General features: G+C 38.9%; 1 protein-coding gene across 1 annotated transcript in view; it reads right to left on the reverse strand.

Moving 5' to 3' along the window:
- ARHGAP10 (Rho GTPase activating protein 10) overlaps window positions 1-18,056 on the reverse strand; it is a 183,960-nt gene that overhangs the window by 81,998 nt on the left and 83,906 nt on the right. The window contains exons 12-14 of the mRNA XM_060246668.1: window positions 17,335-17,380; window positions 16,594-16,659; window positions 4,387-4,461 (exon numbers count right to left, since the gene is read on the reverse strand). Of these exons, the coding sequence (XP_060102651.1) occupies window positions 4,387-4,461; window positions 16,594-16,659; window positions 17,335-17,380 (187 nt within the window). The remainder of the gene's footprint in view (window positions 1-4,386; window positions 4,462-16,593; window positions 16,660-17,334; window positions 17,381-18,056) is intronic.

Here is an 18,056-nt window from a genome sequence, read left to right on the forward strand (position 1 = left end):
TTCAAGATGCTTAAATTTTCTCAGTGGCTGTATCCAAGCATCCAGATCTTACATCAAAAGAACCTCTAAACCAGGGGTATCAAGCTCATTTGTTATGTGGGCTGGATCTGACACAAATGAGATCTTGTTGGGCCAGGCCATGTGTATCGTAAACTGTAATGCCAGGTTGGAGAGATATAAACTATACAAAGGACACAAACACAAAGATTTTTTTAAAAACTTAAAATATGCTTAAAAGATTAGCAATATTTTGTTTATTTAACAGTGTCTGATAACTGACACCTATTGCTCCAAATTATTGCATCAAAATCTGGAGACAATGTCTGTGCTGTAGCAATCTTGAGTACGTTGTTCAGGTGTGTATCTGTAAGTTGAAAACCTTCTTTTGATTTATTGACATTCATTATAGAAATCTCATGGTCAATGCTTTGAGCCTAAGATCCAGGGGAAAACATGAAATAGCTTGGCAAGTGAGCTTCTGTACATAAGTTGCTTAATGCGCTGGTCAGCCAATGGAGAAAACAGAGGTTTTGCTGTGTAGCTCCTGTGTGATTGACCAAGCCGGGCAAAGCAAGCTGTGATGCAGAACGAAGCAAGGGAAAGAGAAGGAAGCAGATTTTATCCCTACAACACCACTATAAAGTAGCCTAGCAGAGAGATCACAAATTGGCTGAAAAGCTAAATTACACAAATGGAGGAAAAGAAAAGCTGAGGGGAACACATCTCCACATGGGGATTTGAAACCAGGTCTGTAGTATTCAGTGCTGAAGACACACTGAAATTCTGTCCCATTTCAAGTCCAAGGCTCATTTCTTCATATCCTATTGGCTCTCTAGCTAACAAAGTAAATCTCTAAAATGTTAAATGCAGTCCCCAAGGTTCTGTTTATGAAACATACGGTAACTTTATGCCAAATAAGTATTTGAAAAAGTAACCTAATGCCACCAATAAAATGTGTCTTCACAATCCTTTCATCATATGAAGAACACTTCTGACTTATTGACAGTGCCTGTTTATGTCCAATAAACATGACAGCACAAACATATGCTCATTGTGTAAATCATATAAACTTCAGTAGAATCCATGACAGACATGGGCAGATTCTATAGCAATGGAGATGAGGATCACAATGTATCCTGAATTCCAAGGGCTCAAGTAATTTGTACAGAGTTGTTTGTGGGGGGAAATCAACTTTATTAATACACATAGTAATTAGATGCTCTTTAATCTGGATTCAGACCTGGTTCCTCCCTGGTAAATAATCTAAATTGGTTGACTGGAATAGACAGCATGCCTCTGTTAATCCTCACTGCAGCCTTCAACCACAGTGTTCTTCTTCTTTGCCTGATCACAATGGGCTTGAAAGGATCAGTGTGATGTTGGTTTTGTTCCTTCCCAGAGGGCAGGTTCTTTTCCTTCTAAATTCAGGTTGATAGCAAAAGTGCTGAACCAGAGTGTGGAGACAATAAAATGACTGAATGAGGGTAAATAATTTGAAACTTAAAATTCAGATGAGATGGGAGTGCTGTGGGAGGAAAACAAGGCCAATCCAGGAACAGATGTCTCACCTGTTCTGGATGGGATTAAACTGCCCCTGAAAAATCATATAACAGAAACATGTGGAAAGTCATTTTAAAAGAAATTAAGAGTATCCTAACTAAATGTATATTTATTTGTGATGTGACAGTATGGGTTAAACAGAAAACTGAAGACGCACAGAGCCTGCGTCAGGTGACCTGAGGGTGGGGGCCAGAGTGCTCAGAACTCTCAGTGTGTGTGTGAGATTGTCAGCTAACGGCTGAGGAGAGTCAGTTGGTGCCTGACAGAGCCGGAGAGAGTTAGTTGTCTGACAGAGGCTGAGGTAGTTAGTGCCTGACAGAGCCAGAGAGAGTGTGTGGTCTGTCAGAATCTGAGAGAGTTGGTCTTTGAAGGAGCTGGGGCAGTAGCTAAGGAGAGTCTTCATGAGAAGCAAAGCTGACTGCTAGCTCTATAAAAACAGCAAGGGGCTGTGTGTGACTAAAAGGAAGAGTCACTGTGAAGACCTGAGCAGTCACAGACACTTATATACATCTCTTAAGATCTGGAGAGGTGGTTGAGGGAACAGATGTGGGTCTAAGAGTCTGAAGGGCTGGGAGTAGAGGCTCCAGTCGACTGGAGAGACTTGACACATCATACCCAAGAGGCCAGCCTATACCAGTGGTGGAGAGTGTAATATATAGGAACTGTGAACCTGAGAAACCTAAGAAGAAAGTTATAGTAGAAAGCCTGAAACAACTAAGATATTATAAAGCCTGAAGTTACTGAGCAACTTGTTAACTGCATGAGATACTTTATAGCCCATGTAAATATCTCCCATCTCCCCTGTTTAAGACTTTGTGTTGAAATAAATATATGTGGTTTATTTTAAAGTTCTCTGGTGCCTATAATTTGTGAAAATTGTCAAAGCTGCTGTGGTCCCCTACGATTAGAATTATACATCCATCTGAAAGCAAAACCCCCGAAGAGACTAGAAGAGTGAAATCCATATCATACCCACCCCTTGAGTTCTATAATCCTGAGGGAAAAGTTTAAAAGCAAGAACTGAGGAGAAAGAGGGGCTGGGGTAGCCATAAACAACACATAAAAGCGACCCAGTGGGACCGTGAGGTGGGTGCTGTCATAACTGGATTAAAAGGAAACTACTTTCACAGCATTGCACCACTAGAACAGTGAGGCTTCCTTTCAGCCAGATATAGAAATGTCCCCAAATAGCCCATTTTGGTTGTTCCCTTTTAAGACACGGACTAGCTGTGGCTCTAGTGAACATTCTACATCAGTTTAAACTCTGTGCCAAGAACTGTCTGAATTCATGTGCATTAAGGATTAACCTTTTTAATTATAATAAATGTTTGAACAAAGCAGAAAAGTATGTTGAGTTGATTTGTTAATATTTCAAAATACATCAAGTTCTTTCTTTGCTATACTGTTAATTCCAAATCTGATTCCCTATAATAAATTTGAATTGCAGCACAGCCGACTTCATCTGTTTTATTTCAGTGCCTTTTGATTGATTTTTTAAAAACTTCCTATTATTTCTTCAATAACAGGATTATTCAAGATACAGGGGGATTTACATGCGCACCTAAGAATTACTTGATATCTATAATCACCATGAGTAAATGAATATTTAGCAAGATCCTGATAACAAAATGACATTGCATGAAATACAAGCTCTCAAGCCTGACGTCCTATCATAACTCCTGAAGAGACAGCCTGTTAAAAGAAAGGCATACAGGTGGCAAGGAACTGACAGCAGCATATAAAATAAAAGTGCTTTGCCATTCACGTAATGTCTGGGGTAATGAAATGAATTCACTTGCTGGTTTCCTCTAGTTTTCTCTGCCAAAGAACACTGTGTTATCAGCACAGATGGAGCATGCATGGTTCTGGAGAGGAGCCTGTTGCAAACTAGCTTCTCTGAATATCAATGAATCCTTGAGAATCAGACCCATTCTGCTGTCAAGTGACAGCCTTGGGAGACTTGGGAAGCTGAACTAAATCCCAGTGGGCTCATCTGACTACATGTACGGTCAAGTGCCCTGGACAAGAAATCCAGAAAAACTGCAGTCCTAACTGCTAAGTATGGCAAATTAAAAATTTGATCTATGTACCCATATCCTTGGGAAGCTGGGGACCGCTTGCAGCCTCACTAGCCATAAACAAATATGAAGGGATATTAACATATAAAATGTGTCCAATAAATGGGCATGCAACACAATCCAGCCCAGAAATCCAATCTGGAGAGTTATTTATTCAATTAAAGTTGGGGGGGGGGTTGCATTATTTCACATCCCATGTGTGTTCTCCATTTACACAGCTGCAATGCAGACCATTTAAAGACTCTTTAAACTATTTAAAAATAACTTAAACACTATCTTTGATTTTTTTTTCTTTCAAATATGTCAATTTACTCTAGCACAGTAGGGGAGAAAAGCCCTAGAAAAGAAATGCTATTCATTTTAACTTTTCCAAAAGTCCCTATCAATCCCTATTTAATTAGAAATTTATACTCTGCTTTTCTCCTCGATGGTGATACAAAGCAGCTTACAACACTGTTTTCCCCTTCTGAAGATCATCATCACAACAATCGTCCTGTGAAATATTTAGGCTGATATAAAGTGACTGGCCCAAGGTTACCCAGTGAGACTCCATGGCAGAGGGGAAGTCAAACCTGTGTACCCTTGATTATAATCTGGCTAACTACTTCACCACCCTGTCTATCTCTGTTTCCAGAGAACAAAAAACCCCTCTTCCCTCCCCTTCCAGCTGCTACCATAAGAACTTAAATAGAACAGCAGTCAGCAGGCTAAATGCGGCAAGATAAATGAAAAATAAAAATAAGCATACCCATCAACAAATTCAGTAGCCTCTGGACCTTTGAACTCACCCCCACAACTCTGTACAATCCTTGGTCATTTATACCTGATAGGAAAACAAAAGCAAACATAAACAAAAGGTGAAATTAAAAATACTTAATAATCAGTCTCAAGGTTGAATTAATTCTCATAGTTTCTGGGGGGGAAAGAATGCTATATAGTTAGAATATACGGAATTTGGCAGAGAGGAAGTTTAGGAAAACATAGAAGGTCAACCTCCTAATTTTAATTTAATTTTCCTGCTTTGAGTAATATTTGTGTTAACTAGAATGAAAATGGTAATTAAAACTCCCGAGAGGGCACAAATATAAACAGAAGGTTTTTTTCCTCCAGAGGTTATAGCAGTCTTGGAACAAGGATTTATGCTCTAGGAAACAAGCTATTTTACATGCAGAATGCCCAGATTCAGCCTCTGCCACATCCAGCAGCAGATGCTAAGAAAGACTTTCTTCTCTACCTGATGCCTGGAAGAACCACTGACAATAGGCAACATCAGCCTAGATAGACCAGACCTGGTATAAGGCAGCTTCAGATGTTCACACATGCATCAGTGGCTCTGTTTTTCAGGTAAATGTAAGCATCTTTATGTTCAGTGCCATTTTCCCTATCAGGTCTTGGGAGTTTCTGAATATTATAATGGCCAAGGAGATGCTCAAGACAAACTGTAAGCAGCAATAAGCAGCTCCCTTTAATAGTTGATGACTACTGCCACTATTTTATATATCAAAAATAAGGATATGTGACTCCATTTTCCCTTCCATCCCATTCCAAGTTTGTAAGACCCAACTACCAGTGGACCTGACTAGAAGACAAAGGAAAAATCCACAGTGAAAAGGAGAAGTCAGATTTGTGTCCATTTATCCTTTGGTGTAGGGTTTGTCCTATGTAGAGAACTGAAGGGCACTGTTGGCATTTAAGATGAGCAAGTGAATGAGCCTGGGATAGTGTAGTTGATACAGTTAGGTCCAGTGATTGTGTTGTATGGGCAGCAAAGTTTGCACTTGGGTTTATTGTAAGCTCTGGTACCAGTGTCCATATTGTTTAAGATTGGGGGGTTGTCTGTGTGCAAGAAAAGGTTTGCCCCCCCAGTGCATGTGAATAACAACTGTCACTATCCAACAGTTGTTGATTTCTTGAATTGTTTTGAGAATTGTGGGTGACCACTGGTGGTGTTCTGTTATTGCCCTTTTTGAGCCTCCTACTCCTTCTAAGCTGGGGAGTCTTGTGAGCAAACATTCTATTTCGTGAGTTACTGGCATGAAAGTTGTGAGCTACTGCAAGAATTAGTTTGCTTTGGGGCCATTTTTCCTGTGCTAAGACAAAAATGTGTGAACCAGAGGCTAAAAAACTGTGAGCTAGCTCACACTAACTAAGCTTAGAGGGAACAGTTGTAACAGGTCTTCTCTGTGTACCATTCTGGCTTTGTTAATCTGTTTCCTGACTTCATCAGGTGGAAACTTTAGTTCCAAAAAGGTTTGTTGTAGATCCCTCAGGTGGGAATCTCTGTCAGCAGGATCGGAGCAAATGCCAGGCTATACACAATTGATCACTTGGTATGTTTAGGATGGTAGCTCGAGGCATGCAGGTATGTTTGTTGGTCAGTAGGTTTCCAATATAAGGTGGTGTCTATGCATCCATTGTGTATTTTTTCAGTGGTGTCCAGAAAATATATTTCTTACATAGAATGGTTGTCATATTGATGGTAGGGTAAAAGTCATTGAATGCCTGGTGGAATGTGTCCAGGGCTTCCTTTCCTTTTTCTTTTGTACCGTTAGAAGCTCATAAGAACATAAGAGAAGCCATGTTGGATCAGGCCAATGGCCCATCCAGTCCAACACTCTGTGTCACACAGTAGCCAACCCCCCCCCCCAAAAGTGCCATCAGGAGGTTCACAAGTGGGGCTAGAAGCCCTTCCACTTTGCAACCCCCCCAAGCACTAAGAATACAAAGCATCACTGCCCCAGACAGTTCCAACAATATACTGTGGCTAATAGCCACTGATGGACCTCTGCTTCATATGTTTATCCAATCCCCTCTTGAAGCTGGCTATGCTTGTAGCCGCCACCACCTCCTGTGGCAGTGAATTCCACATGTTAATCATCCTTTGGGTGAAGAAGTACTTCCTTTTATCCATTCTAACCCGACTGCTCAGCAATTTCATTGAATGCCCACAAGTTCTTGTATTGTGAGAAAGGGAGAAAAGTACTTCTTTTTCTACCTTCTCTAGCCCGTGCATAATCTTGTAAACCTCTATCATGTCACCCCGCAGTCAACGTTTCTCCAAGCTAAAAAGCCCCAAGTGTTTTAACCTTTCTTCATAGCGAAAGTGTTCCAAACCTTTAATCATTCTAGTTGCCCTTTTCTGGACTTTTTCCAATGCTATAATATCCTTTTTGAGGTGTGGTGACCAGAATTATACACAGTATTCCAAATGAGACCGTACCATCGATTTATACAGGGGTATTATGAAGAAGAATTGCAGATTTATACCCCACCCTTCTCTCTGAATCAGAGACCCAGAGCGGCTTACAATCTCCTTTATCTTCTCCCCCCACAACAGACACCCTGTGAGGTGGGTGGGGCTGAGAGTGCTCTCACAATAGCTGCCCTTTCAAGGACAACCTCTGTCATCAAATCTGAAATGGTTATGGGGTGAGAACAAAATGGCACAGTTTGGTGGCAAAGTCAGTTGTGTTTTTGTCAGAAATTACATTTGCTTCAGACCAACCCGGCTACCCACCTGAATCTAGCTTACAGAGGTGTTCGCATAAATACTCATATTCAATGCAGCAATGACCCCCTCAGGGGAGCCTTGGCTTTCTGCTTCCATAGCACTGGATTAAATATAGCAGTAAGCTGCCAATATAAACTTTGAACAAAAGGCCTGAGGCTCATGTAAAAACTCATCTGTATCTACTAATATCTTTATAAAGAGGTTTCTGAAGCAGCCTGCAGGAAGCTAACTGGAAAGCTATACACAGGCTGAAGGGCTAAAATCAGATCTAACATCAGATTTTCACCCCACTGAAGGTTGTGTTTTAGAATCAAGAATAAAGTACACGCTATAAAACTGGAGAAACACCTTTGCCATTCTGTTGGCTATAACTGCCATGTTTTGTTATATTTGTAGTTTTATAACAGTATTTTATGCCTTTTATGTATGATTTTATGGACAATCAGTTTTAATTTTGTATGATTTTACTGCTTTAAATGCTGGCTTAGGCAGTGAATAATCTATTTATTAAGGAAAATGGAGAAACGCACATTTTACCAGGTGCATTCATACAAAGTATACTCAGCATGACCTATCCAAAGAACCAAGTAATCTTACTTCGATTAAAAGAGTGGAGTTTCTATCAGTGGGTTTATGAAGTTTATCAGTTTTCAGGACTTCTTATGACATCAACAAAAACATAAAGGTAGCTGTCAAGGCAAACTGTAAGCAGCAGTAAGCAGCTCTCTTGAATAGTTGATGACTACTGCCACTGTTTTATATATCAAGGATAAGGATATGTGATTCCATTTTCCCTTTCCCTTCCATCCTGAAAACTGATAAACTTCATAAACCCACTGATAGAAAATCCACTCTACATTTTTCCTCACATCATCCATACCATCTGAAAACAGGGTTGCCCCTAGGGCAGTTTATTAGGGTTAAGAGGAATTCTACAACTGAACAGGATTACATCAAGGAATCTCAGGCTCTGGAACTTAAACTCAGGAACAGGGGCTATCCCAATAATATTGTGCAAAAAGCCAAAAGAAGTGGGACATAGGGACAGAAGGCAGTTGTTACAATACAAACTAAAACGGAAGTCAGTCAAGATTACATGTGCCTTCCAATTTTCAGGACTTTCTTATGATATCGACAAAATAATAAGGAAACACTGGCACATTATTTCACATCTGCCAGGGTATAAAAATGGACCTGAAATAGGACTGAGACATGGGAAGAATTTAAAAAACATGTTAGTGAAGGCAGACATCTTAAGTCAAATAAAAGAGCAGATTACTAGAATAAAGGGGAACATCAGATGTGGACATTGCAAAGCATGCAAATTTATGTTTGAGAGTGATAGCTTCACAGATCCAGCTAAAGGCATAAATCTTAAATTTTCTTTTCTAGCCACATGTGCAACCAAATAAGTTTTGTTTGTTGGTCTGCCCTTGTGGATTCCTGTACACATGAATTTCCACATGTGCAATATGAACACGGGTGTTAGAACACCCATCTAGGGTTCATAATCAAATTAAAGATGCTCGCATTGTGGAACATTATATGAGAGCTGACCACATTGCAGTTGACATGAAATAATGTGTGCTAAACACACATAAGACTAGATAATACAGTTGGGAAAATGTCTCTAAGGTTTTACTGCAGAAAGAAACAGAATTTATTTTTAAATTAAGAACCTTTTCCCTTCTGGGCTTGAATCAATGTTTAGACTTTTCACCATTCTTGTAAAAACAAAACTAGCATTAAATAGATCAGTAGTGAATAGGCTGAGATTCAGTTAGTAAGTCACTTTAAATTGCTACACCTGCATGCAATCAGGAAGGCAACCTTCATAGAGAGAAAGTGATACAATGGTCCTTTGAGAACCACTTCGTCCTTACAAAGAATGAGCTAGAGCCTTGGAAGAGACAGGATTTTGGGGGTAAGGAGTAATAATATGCAACCTTCATTAAAGGTGTATAACTTTTATTGCATTTCTTGTACTGTTGAATTTTGTGCATTTTCTCCACAGTTCCACTTAAAAGCCATCAGTCTTTAAAAAGGCAACAAAACGTTTGACACTGGCTAACGTGGACTGGCTTAATGTGGATGAACTTATTATTTATCCTACATTTCACTGAAAAAACAGTGGACTGAACAAGCAAGACTGTGAAATGGGATAATTGGTTTCTTGAAGTTTCTGTGTACAATCTGGATGAAAGAATTCATTATAGACTGTTCTCTTATGATTTTGGTTCATGAGTCTACAGCAGACTCTTAATCTTCTAAAACTGCCGGCATGCACTTTAAAAGTGCCTGTGATTTTTCTGCAGACTGTTTTGAATTCATTTTGGTGCAGACTGCTTGAGAATAGAGGTCATGTCTAAGTGCCTGCATGCACTCTTGTGTTTCATATAGCAGTCTGTTTAAGGTAGAAGCTTTGGATTATTTTGTGCACATTTATATTGTTTATCTTAGATCATTTAGGAGCAGAGTCTACTCAGAAGCAGAGGACAAAAGATTTTTCCCTATTACATATATGTTTTGATAGTATAGTTTAACCCTGATGTTTTTGCATTTGAAGTCACTGCACAGCATAATTATTTAAGAAAATGTACAATAGCTCAGGATCATATTAACTATTTAAAATTCAAGTCTGATACAAAGAAAACTGAAAAGATTTGGTTTCCTTTTTCTCATGCCATTTTCAAACCTAAAAGTGGATGTAAATAATTTAAACATATATTTAAATGAAGAACAATTAAAGTCAGATATTAAAAATGCTGTAGCCACTCATTTCTATGCTGCATTATATGGCATTCAGAGTTGAAAATATTTTTTTAACAGTTTGTCCATCTCTTGCTTTGAGTACAGGCACTTTCACACATGCTAAATAATACAGCTTCAATCCACTTTAGTGATCGTTTGCAAGTGGATTTTTCCATTTCACACAGTAAAATCCAGTTGCAAAGTGCATTGGATGAAAATGCACTATTCAGTGTGTGTGAAAGCACCTTACATTTCAAAAGTCACAGTTCTGATTGCATTTTGATTTCCTGCACTGCTAGCATTTAAAGCCCCATATGGTCAGGGACCTGCATACCTTCTGGACCACCTTTCCCAACATGTTCCCCGGAGAGCACTTCAGTCTGGGTCACAAAACCTGTTTTCAAACCCCAGCCTCAGAGAGGCCAGGCTCATGACAACTAGAGCCAGGGTCTTTTCTGTTGTAGCTCTGTGCTGGTAAAACAAGCTCTCTGAGGAGTTTAGGACCCTGCGAGAGCTCCCACAATTCTGCAAGGCCCGCAAGATGGTGCTCTTCCACCAGGCATTTACTAATTAAGATCAAAGATTACAACAGACTCTGAAACATCAGGATCACCTCAAAGCACAATCATGACCCTAAGATCTGTTTTTATATAGAACATCTAGCAGGAACAGCGGAATACCAATATCTGATATAGAATGAATAGGCAGCTATCCGCCATCATTAAACGCATTTAAGAACTATATAGCCCCTGAAACTGTTTTTATATTTTTATGTTTTATATATTAATGTATTTATATGCTATATTACAGAATTTAAATGACTAATGGTTTTTATGTGACTTTTCATGAATATGTAAGCTGCCCTGAACCTGCTTCTGCAGGAAGGGCGGGATATAAACCATAGGAATGAATGCATTAAAAATAAAGTTATACTGACTCCAAAAGTTTGTGCCTTTAGTTTACAATGCAACAATATATCTGTAGATAGGTGGCCAGCTGTATACAGTCCTTACTGTTTTGACTAAGGGATTGGAAGCCATGGTGAGATGGTTGAAACAGAGCCAGTTGAGAATGAATGCAGCTAAAATTGCTGGGCAGGGAGGATTCAGGGTTGGTGTGCAGACTCCCAGCTTCTGACGGTGTGCTCTTAACACCAGCACCAACTGTCAAGAGCTTGGGTGTGATTCTGGATGCCTTCTTATCAGTGGAGGCCCAGATCACAAATGTTGCCAGGTTGGCATTTTTCCAGCTACGCCAGGTCAGGCAATTGGCCCCCTAACTGTCCCTACCTGATCTTGCCATAGTAATCCATGTAACTGTCATCTTCAGACTGAACTACTGTAACTCACTCTACATGCACCTATACTTGAGACTGACCCTGAAACTTCAACTGGACCAGAATGCAGCAGTGCAGGCCCTCCAAGACACACACCCACCCAATCAGTACATATTCAACCTGTGCTATTTGAGCTGCACTGGTTACCACTTGAGCACTGGCTCAGGTTCAAGGTTTTGGTGCTTACCTTTAAGGACCTAAATGGTCTGGGACTCAGGTATCTTTGGAACTGTTTCTACAATTATACCCCTTGAAGAGCACTGCACTCAGCTGATAGGAACTTGCATGTGGTCCCCGGTCTGAGAGATATCCATCTGTCCTCATGTAGGGAAGAGCTTTCAGTGCTTTGGCCCCAACTTGGTGGAACTCTCTGCTGAGTAACATCTGTGCCCTGCAGGACTTGCTACAGTTCTGTAGGGCATGTAAGGCAGAGATGTTCTGCCAGGCATTTGGCCGAGGACAACAGTGGTGTTCATCTGGGTACTCAATTTTAGCAGGAAAAGCCACAGAACAATTTACACTTATGTTGATTGAAACTGCCATCAATATTCTTTTGGAAATAGGGCGTTCTAACACCCAGAAGTCAAAGTTGTGCCTTCATATGCAACTCTGCACAAGCACTTAAGAACTGTAGACAAGAACAATGGAAAAGCTTATCATTCTGAAGAAATTGGCAAATTGATTTAAGCCATTGCCAGTTTGCAGGAATGTCATGTTCTTTTACTAGTTCTGCTGTTCTGCCAGTCTGTAGACTGACACAAAGAACCTTAGTATTAAAGTTCCCAATAAAAAAACTTCACACCATGAAAAACCTGATCCACCAAGAGTCTCTATGTCATAAGACAGAGACACTGAATCATAAAAGTGTGATAATCCTAAATTTATTTTGTGGATACTACACACAATTCATCTCCTCAGAGAAAACAAAGAGTACATACTTATTGTTGGGATCATTTTTGTCTCATAATTCTAAGTCAAAGATGTCTTTGTTTCCTTATTTTAAGGACTAAAACTAGCAATATAGCTAGGCAGTTTTAATAATATACCACTTTTTATACACCAAAGGGTTTCAGAAGAATAGCCATATATTCTTTTAGTAGATCAAAATACTACTTCACAGATACTATGGGACAGCTGTAATTTATTATCACAAATTGCTATTACTGAAGATTGAGTACATTCATTAACATAAATTATGAAGGGGAAAATGTTTGTGACTTGTGTAAGCCCTTAATAGTTTTGTAATAACCATATTTTAAAAGTTTCTGAAACTTTTTTTTAATCACACATTTGAACGTGTCAAGGGGTTTGGGAGGTGTTTTTTTGTGTTTTCTCCCTATAGAGAAATGTCCTTCTATTTCCTCACCAATAAAATAGAAATATTTCTATCTTTTTTTTTCTATCTTAAAAGCACAAATAATGACAACTCACTGCTGCCATCTATCTTTGCAGCAAACAAGCTATTATAACAAAATGCAGAAAACATATATAAATCCCTGTTCTCTAATACAGATATTTTGCAGAGTGAAACTTAATTCCCAAAGGGTGAAAGAAAAATGTATTCTACCACTTAATGACACACATAACATACAATTGTTATGAAGTGCTATAAAATCCAACCCATATAAACAGTGATCTAGTTACATAACCCTCTACCGTTTCTATTGTTCACCAAATTCCATTGTAGCATAAATCATAAAGGAATCATTGACAAGTTGCTCTCCTGTATCTGATAATGCTAATGTGTCTCTGAAAGATAACTGCATTGATCTTAATCTCTTCCTTCACTTCTGGTCTATTACTGCAGTCGTATCTGTCGCTGCAATTGTCTACACCTACATCACGTATAGCAATTTTATGGTACAGTGATATGTAAATATTTTACACAACACGCTAGAGAGCCTCTAAAGCATCCATCTCCTAGTTTTTATTAAGTTCATACATAAAAGTTCTTTCAAGCAGAAACTAGCAACCTCAGTTTCTAACCTTTTAAAAAATGAACAAGGTCAGCCAGCCAATTATTTATTTTAAAATGTGAAGAAATATACACAAGACCCACAAAACCTAGAACTGACATTCTTGCAGAACCTCCTGTTCCAGTATATTTTCAAGCAGCCACTTCACTACTTGTCATTCCCTCCTGTGGACTTGTCAGGAGAGCTCCTGCAAGATCTCTGTGGAATGGGCACCTCTGTAAAAAGGCACTCACTTTGTTGCTCCTCCAGATATGGCATAAAAATAATTATTTACAAGGGGTTTGCTAATCCTTTGATAGACTGTTGTAGTTTACTGAGCTGTTCTGCAGACTTCAAAAGTAGGGCCGGACTGCTTTAATTGTTTACATTAATTTTTAGCATCACTGTAATCTTCAAGTTAATCAATCAGAGAAAAGTATACTAAAATGCCTCAGATGAATGAATGAATGAATGAATGAATGAATGAATGAATGAATGAATGAATGAAGATTATGCCTTCACTCAGAAATGAAGTTAGGCCCCACAATGCAACCAGAATGACTGGGATTGCAGAATAAACTGGCTAAAAATTTTAAAAATACTGAAAGTCAAGAACATGTTTAGAAGTAGGAAGGATGCTACATTTCCACCTCTGACAAGTTCATTTTAATCATTTTAATTACTGTAATGTAGAAATGAGATTTCTATAATGCCATCTTTAAAAAAACCCAAAACCTTAAGCTCAATGTGCAGTCTTCCATTTCAGGGCCCAAAGCTGAAACACCCCACTTTCCAATATATAGGACAGATGGACTGACATACTAGCTGTATCTGAAGAAGTGAGCAGTGACTCCCAAAAGCTCATACCCTACCACAACTTTTGTTAGTCTTTAAGGTGCTACTGGACTCTTACTCATTTCTGCTGCTACAGACAGAATAACATGGCTACCAATCTTGATGAAACTCAGAAAGTTATTCAGTTATTGATAAGTTATGAATAATATCTTCTTTTTTTGTACCAGACTTTTCTTCAATATGACAGGACTATTCTCAGTTTCCACCTACACTAGACAGCCCTCTTTCCACCCACACTAACCTCACATCCACTGAAACTGAAAGACAAAACCTGGGATCGAGACAAAAACTTTGCAGAGGCATCTGTCCATTATGGTTTTCAGTATAACAGGGTTTTGAAGTATCTTCTGCAAAAGTGCAGGACAATTATGGCTAAGCCATTCTAAGGTCAGAGCTTTTTCACTCACTAGGATATTTGAAGGGCATAATTTTTCCCCATGTACTCCTCATTATTACATATGCTCAAAGAAATCAATATCAATTTTAACCATACAGCTAAATAGTCCTAGATTTATTGAGTGTTCAGAAAGCAGGAAAAAATTATCTGTCCCTAAAATAGTTTCTGCAAATCTGCTGCATGCAAGAAATGGTTTAAATTACTAAAAGAGTCATTTAAAATCAGGAGTCAGCAAATAACCAGCAGCTAGAGTGGTATATATAAAAGACTGGTAAAAGTGAGGGTTTCTATAAAATCATACCTTATAACACACTAATTGTGTATGTACAATTAATGACTTTCCTGTTGGTGGCATCCAAATAATATATGGAAGCATCACAATGTCATGTTTTCAAAAAATGCACAGTGAAACAAAATTGCCTGGTTCATACCAGAGATTTAGTTTAATGAAGTTGCAGATTGAGAAGCTGCAACATCTCCTATTAGTTCATCCAGCAGCACTGTCAGTGTCCTTCTCAACCTTGCATGTAGCACACTAGTAGCTCCCCTTGCTACAGCTGCAACCTTAGGTTCAGATTCTAGGAAGTAAACCCCACTGAGCTCAAAGGGACTTCTCATCATCATCATCATTTTATTTACATCCCGCCCTCCCCGCCGAAGCAGGCTCAGGGCGACTTCTGAGTAAATATGTATAAGACTGCACTATACAGCTGATGAGGCAGCTAAATGGATTAAAGAACCATGAGAATTACACACAAAAGCAACTACCATTTTGCTTCCCACTTTGTTGCTAGATTCAAAAAGTGAATTTCTAGGCAACAATCTGGCAATCATAACTGTAATGTAAAGGTAGTCTCCTGTGCAAGCTCCAGTTGTTTCCGACTCTGGGGTGACGTTGCATCATGACGTTTTCATGGCAGATTTTTTTTACAAGGTGGTTTGCCATTGCCTTCCCCAGGCATCTACACTTTACCCCCAGCAAGCTGGGTACTCATTTTACCAAACTTGGAAGGATAGAAGGCTGAGTCAACCTTGAGCTGGCTACCTGAACCCAGCTTCCGACAGGATCGAACTCAGGTCGTGAGCAGAGGGCTTGGACTGCAGTACTGCAGCTTTACCACTCTGCGCCACAGGGCACGTAATGTAGGCACACAGAAATACTGAATTAAAATCAGGAATGTGTCATCACAGCAGCTTGGTACATATGAAAATAGTAGACTGCACCTACCATTAAACCAAGTTAAGTGTGGAATCACTGAACTTAGCTTTACACTTCACTGAATGGAGTGATAGGACACAGCCCAAGTTCATATTTTTAAAAATTAGTTAAGCTTAAAGACTGTGATATAAATTTTAGTTGTATAAGTTTTATTTTGAATTTTACAATAAAAACATAGAACTCTGAAAAATATTTAGAAGAACTGATGCATCTTAACAGCTTTGAAAAGTTTGAACGAGACCTTCTAAATGGACGTGTCAGTGTCTAGGTATACAGACACACTCTGTTTTACTCCCTTTGCACATACATACAACTTCTTTTAGAAGCTGCATCATGTAAGTTGTGAGCTGGGAAAAGAGGAACAGGAATACTTTCATTTATAGTCCTCTTTCATTACCTAGCAACAGTCATTACAAGGGCATATTACAGGTGAGTGATTAAAGCTGATAGAAGATAATGGATTCTCTAAGGCATTGGATGTGAACCGAGATTCTTGAGCTGTGATATTTGGTATTCACCTGATCCAAGCTTCGTGAAGGGGCAGAAATGTGCAGAAGCAGACATGTGTTTAGTAGAGAGCCCTATTTTGTTCTCAATGGCACTGGAATGTACTTTTCTTTGAAAAAAAAAATCATTTATATTATAACATTTTCCCCAATAGGGACCAAAAGTGACTCACATCACTCTCCTCTCTTCCATTTTATCCTCACAACAATCCTGTGAAATAGGTTAGGCTGAGAGTGTGTGACTGGTCCAAGTTCATCCAGCAAGCTTCCACAACAGAGTGGGAATCCGAACCTGGGCTCCCAGATCCTAGTCCAACATTCTGACTACTACATCATGCTAGGCCCACTATCACTGTGATGAAATCTCTCATTTCCCAGCTTGAGGTCATGAACCACATGTAACACTTGACCAGGTTTGTCATTACCTCGAGTTTCAACAGCACTGATGCACTTTCTGAGAATAGTGAACCCAATCTTATCCAACTGTGCACCTAAAAGAAGAAACACTGTTCAAGCATTTCATATCAATGATATTTTATAATTTTCCAACAGGAACACAGTCTACTCTTCAAGGAATGCAAGACTGCATCTAATCAAATTTACTAATGATTTTTTTAAATCACATTTAAAAATAATTAAAGTGATATGTTCTCCCTGAATTTCAAAAAGCTAATCAATTATGCACTGTATGCAGTGAACTGTGAGAAGAATGATAGAGCAACTAGCACTGTTCCACAAATTTCTGTGCAAGAAATTATGACGTGACAAACAATAAGGTGCTATGGCAACATGGCTGCACACATTCTTGTGCAAGCAAAAGATACCTTTGGATTTCATGTCACTTTTCTCATGGAGTATGAGGTGTTAAAAAGTTCTTTCATGAACAAAGGATATCTTCTACACATGCAGCTTTGCGCATGTTTTATTTTCTGATTATATTTACCAAAAGGGGAAGTTACATGGGGCTAAGAATTATGCTCAAATTTTTGTCTCCATTTATTTATTATATACTTATGTCTCCAGTCCACTCATGCAGGCTTAAAAGCTAGTCCCCAATTAGGCTCCAGAGATACAGCTCAATTGTTCTCTCTTGAAATTATTTTTTGGGAAAAGGGGTTTTAACAGCATATTATTAACACAATTACAATTTTAACCCAAGTACTTACTTCCTTCTCTTTTTGCATTAGCTCTGTTCAAATTTGTCAGCAATACCTAGGGAAAAGAAAAAGATAAAAATTGTAAGTGTATTCAAAAAAGCCAGTTTGTGTTTGTTTAAAGCAGCAATTAGGGATGGGCACAAACCGAAAAACAAACCACGGTTCAAGCACCTGCTTTGGGGATCTATAACTTGGACATTCCAAATCCAATCTTTGCGAAACTTGGATGGTAGGTGGAGGAGAGCCTACTGAAGACTTACAGTGAGCTTGGTGTCTCTAATTCACAAGGGGGTTGTTCTATACCTCCCGTACCAAATGAACCACAAGCCAGTTCAGGAAATCAAACAAACTACAAACCAACACAAACTACCAATCCAAGTAATGAACCATGAACCAACACAAACCACCATTTTCCACATGCCCCTTTACACATCTATTGCCAATTCTGACATCTTTCTTTGCCACACTGTTTTCCCCTGGAATTAAATCTAAACAATTATGACCTTATAAATTAAGTTTGTTATTCCTGCTTTTATGTCAAAACATTTAATCATATTGTATGCTTGTAGACTAATTTGCAATCAACCTCTGCCTTATATGCACAGACTAGTAAGTTTAATTCCAGTTTGTCTGAGGAAGTATGCATGCACATGAAAGCTTACATCCTGAATAAAACTTTGTTGGTCTTAAAGGTGCCACTGGACTCTAACTTTGTTCTGTTGCTTCAGACC

The sequence above is a fragment of the Heteronotia binoei genome, chromosome 9 (genome assembly GCF_032191835.1).
Source record: "Heteronotia binoei isolate CCM8104 ecotype False Entrance Well chromosome 9, APGP_CSIRO_Hbin_v1, whole genome shotgun sequence".
NCBI classification, from domain to species: Eukaryota; Metazoa; Chordata; class Lepidosauria; order Squamata; family Gekkonidae; genus Heteronotia; species Heteronotia binoei.